The 4207-nt window shown below is 40.6% G+C and overlaps 1 protein-coding gene across 1 annotated transcript; it reads right to left on the reverse strand.

Annotated features, from left to right (window-relative positions):
* Positions 1-1502: 1502 nt before the first annotated feature.
* On the reverse strand, positions 1503-3074 carry LOC149205569 (uncharacterized). Its single transcript, XM_089397441.1, has 2 exons — positions 2885-3074; positions 1503-2047 (listed from the first exon to the last, which is right to left on the reverse strand). The coding sequence occupies exons 1-2, from the start codon at positions 3072-3074 to the stop codon at positions 1503-1505; spliced, it is 735 nt and encodes a 244-aa protein (XP_089253567.1).
* Positions 3075-4207: the final 1133 nt, after the last annotated feature.

The following is a 4207-nucleotide window of genomic DNA, read 5'->3' on the forward strand; positions in this document are numbered from 1 at the left end:
TGGAACAGTGCAATGCACAGTCCAGTCGGGTAGTAGGCTGTTGGGATTGCACAATGAGAAATTCCAACTGGGAAAGACTGCTGGCCCAATGACAGATTTGCGAAAAGTTTTGGGCCAAGCAGCCACTGACCTCCAAAAATGTGCAATTTAGTCTAGGAGGCTAGTGCTGGACCAAAATGCGCAAATTTGGAGAGGAAGGTGAGCCTTCCTTCCCCAAATTGTGCAATGCAGCCTTGGTGAAGGTAGAGACTGGGCCAAGGTTGGCCCAACTCACTGATGGGAAACTAAATCCAAGTAAGTTGAATGAAATGCATGGTGACACTAAGTGATAGCATTAAGTGATAAACTGTGCATGAAAAACATGAATGGAGGATTGAGAAAACAGATCAAGATGCATGTGGGTGAGGTCATTCGCCGGTTGGGTGAACGTCTGTGCAAAATAGTTTCATGCATGCGATAGCAAAAAAAATTGAAACAGAGCTAGGACAAGCTAGAATATATGTAAACGACAATAGGTATTCAAAGAAATCAAGAAAATAGTACTCATACAAGTGAAAACCCAAAAAGCGACAGAAATGCAACAAAAGGCATGGGAAGCAAGCTTACCCCAAAACTACTGAGTTGAATGTGCTGACTACTCCTAGATGTGATGTGGGATGTTATAACTACAAGGTTGATGTGAGGAATGAGATCTGCAACATCCAATTGATAAGTTTTGATAACATTGAGGCTGTGACGCGCATGCCACAAATCTAGGGGAAGCGACACTTGGAGGGATTTTTCTAAATTGTTCCTTACATGTAACCTCCAACTGCTAAACATAGATCCCTAAAAAAAGGGATGCCTTTGCATGCTACCTTGGGAGAATCAGCCTATGCATGCAAGTCTGTTTTTCTTGGTCTCGGAGGGAACCGGTCAACTCAGCTGCACATGCAAGTGACTACTCGATTGCTAGAGAAAAATGAGCATTCTTGACTGTTAGTTGGGCTGACTGTCCAAGGGGATTGCACAATTTCTAGGCCCAGCAGTTGACTGCTACCCAAATTTGTGCAAATACTGGGCTGAATTGCTTGTTGATGGGAAAAATTATGTAATTCTTGTTGGGAGGGCTGGCTGGAAGGATTGCACAATCCAGGAGACCAACTGGTTGTTAGAGGGAATTGTGAAATTCCTGGAGGGAAAGGTTGGATTCCCTCCAAAAATGTGCAAATTGCATTGGGAAGCTTGTCAACCTGCAGCTGGACCAAGTCCGGATGAGCAGCTTATGGAGGGAAAAGATCAAACTGTGATCAACAGGCTGCCTTTGAGCAAGAAAGACACTGAAGCTTGAGGACTTGATGAAGCAAGGCAAGATATTGTGAAGGTTGGTAGGGAGGCTCCAAAATAGGCTAAGGCAAAATTTTGGAGGGTGGTTGTAGTTGCTACAACACATCCATACATGGTAAGGGAAATCTATACTTGATAGTAATCTTATTTATTGCTCTGGAATCGATGCACATGCTTCATTCAACATCCTTCTTAGGGCTAAGCACTGTTGGTACTACACATGGACTTAGGATCTCCTTTATCAATCCTTTATCCAACAACTCCTGCATCTGTCTCCCAAAATCTTCATTTTCCTGAGGAGTTAGCCTATATGCTACTTTGTTTGGTAAATTCGCATCAGGTATTAAATCTATGTGATGGCAGATACTTCTAATTGGTGGCAATGCACTTGGAAATTCATCAACAATAATGTTGACATAATCATTTAGCAAATTTTTAATTTTGACAATAAAATTATCTAAATTAGTAGAGGTCAAAATTATCTTGGGTTCATCCACAACAACAAAATTCATTTCTTTCTCCTTCTTGACTTCTCGTAGCAATTCTTTTCCACTAATCAACAACACATTTTCCCCAGTCGTTACTTTATCCACTCCATCGTTCAAAGGTAACAATATATGCTTCTTCCCATCCTTCTCTAAGGTATATGTGTTCCTCCTACCATCATGAACAACTTTTCTATCAAACTGCCAAGGTCTCCCCAACAATATATGGCACACATCTGCTTACATCACACAATACCACATCTTTATAAGTACCAATCTGTATATCTACCCGACACTGTTATGTCGCCAAGATTTGATGTCCTTTATGTAACCAGGACACTTTGTAGGGAGTAGGGTGTATCATCTTAACCAAACCCAATTTTTCCACCATCTCTATAGAAACAAGATTGTCAGTGCTCCCACTATCAATCACAACCTTCCAACATTCTTTTTCTGCTTTTATCAATACTCTTTTTAACAATAAATACTCTCCTACCTCAGGTGGCTCTTCTTTCCCCATGACTTGACGGCTTTATTCTTTTGTCTAAGCTATATTTACATTCCTTGTATTTGTTGGTTTATTGTGAGGGCAGTCCCATGACCCATGTCCTAATTCTCCACATGTATAACACCGAATTTCCTTCCTCGACTTCTACCTCTGCATCCAAATCTTCCTCTACCAAAGTCTCCTCTCTGTGGTGGTCGATTATTGGTCCCTCTTGTTTCATTCGGAGAGTGTTGGAATCTTGGTCTGGAAGCGCCTCTTCCTCTTGCTGGATTTTTACCTCTATTCCTCTGACTTTGCTTCCTCAACAATTTCTCCTCTACCTTCAAAGCTACTTGATAGACACCTTCAATTGTGTTCAGACTTAACAGACTAATTCCATCTTGTATATCGTATCTCATTTTGTTGATATATTTGGCTAATTTTTCCATGTCATCTTCAACATGTCCTGATCTAATGCTCAGCTTATAAAACTCCTCTGTGTACTCTCCAACAGGCATCCCTTCCTGGCTTAAGTTTTGTAACGGTCTAAAAAGGTTCAATTGGTAATCCTTGGGCATAAATTTACCTTTCAATTTTCTCACCATTTTATTCCACCGCTTAATCTTGAGTTTTCCCTTCCTTTCTCTGGATATTGGTAGCTCATCCCACCAAATGGCCGCATGGCCCTTCAATCTGGTAGCCACAAATTTCACCTTCCTTTTGTCTTCGACCTCTTCATAGTAAAAATACTTATCTAATACACTAATCCAATCCATCATCTCTTCCACACTAAGGTTTCCTTCATAGAGAGGTATTTCTACCTTCGGTCTTCCACTTTCTTTTGCCAACGTCCTGAGAACTTTGGCGATTTCGCTTTCTTCCTCTTATTCTTCCTCAAAATATTCTTCTTCAGCACTGGCATCTCCCTCATCAGGGACTCTTCTCTAAATAGTTTCCATCACCTCCATTCTTGTGTGAAGATGTCTAATTCCTTCAAGTAGTACTGCATTGGCTACAAGTCTTCCCCGACCTATGCCAACTCCTCCTCTCCTGGGTGGCATATTTTTTGAAATTCTGAGAACAGTACCCTAAACCTTGCTATGATACCAAATGATGGCAACCTGAACCGCCAATACTTTGTTCTTTAAAACTTCTCTCTCCAAATATTTCCTTATAGACACACTGCTTCTAAGGGAGGTTGGAAACTTCAATTTTTTGAGGCCCTTCCCAGGTATTTTTTTGAGTTTGACAACTCAACAGAAAGTAGACACACAGGGCTACTTGAACCAACAATAAAAGATCGAAATGGGCTCCTAAAAGTTGATCAAAAACATAATTATGAATCGGCACTACCCTTCTATAGGCTGATGCAACCTTTTTGTAAGCTAGCATGACCTTTCTGTAAGCTGGCGCAACCTTTCTGTAGGTTGGCGTGACCCTTTTGATTCTGGCGCGACCCTTCTGTTGTAGGCGTGATCCACGTCACGACCCTTCTATCTAAAGCATGACCCTTTTGATTATGGCGTGACCCTTTTGATTCTGGTGCGACCCTTTTGTCTGTTGCACAACCCTTTTGATTATGGTGCGACCCTTCTGTTTCTAATGCGACCCACGATGCGATCCTTCTGCGAATGAAGGTTTTTCTTTCTCTGGGCAATTTCAAGCATGAAAAAACATGTAAATTCGAGAATTCCTTAGATCTATCATTGAGAAAACATGTAATTAAGATAAAATACTCACAACATTGATCAGATATATAGATCTATCTTGTTTGGATGCAAAATTCTCAAAGATACACAATTTACTGTATCTCAATCTACAGGATTCCACCATTAAACCATAGTAGAATGGTTTTTCATCAATTGAAGAAAACAATTTTCTTGACATAAGATGATGAAAAATACACCAT

The sequence above is a fragment of the Pinus tabuliformis genome, chromosome 1_2, assembly GCF_031772625.1.
Source record: "Pinus tabuliformis cultivar Carrire ecotype Pingquan chromosome 1_2, CPIR1, whole genome shotgun sequence".
Lineage (NCBI taxonomy): Eukaryota > Viridiplantae > Streptophyta > Pinopsida > Pinales > Pinaceae > Pinus > Pinus tabuliformis.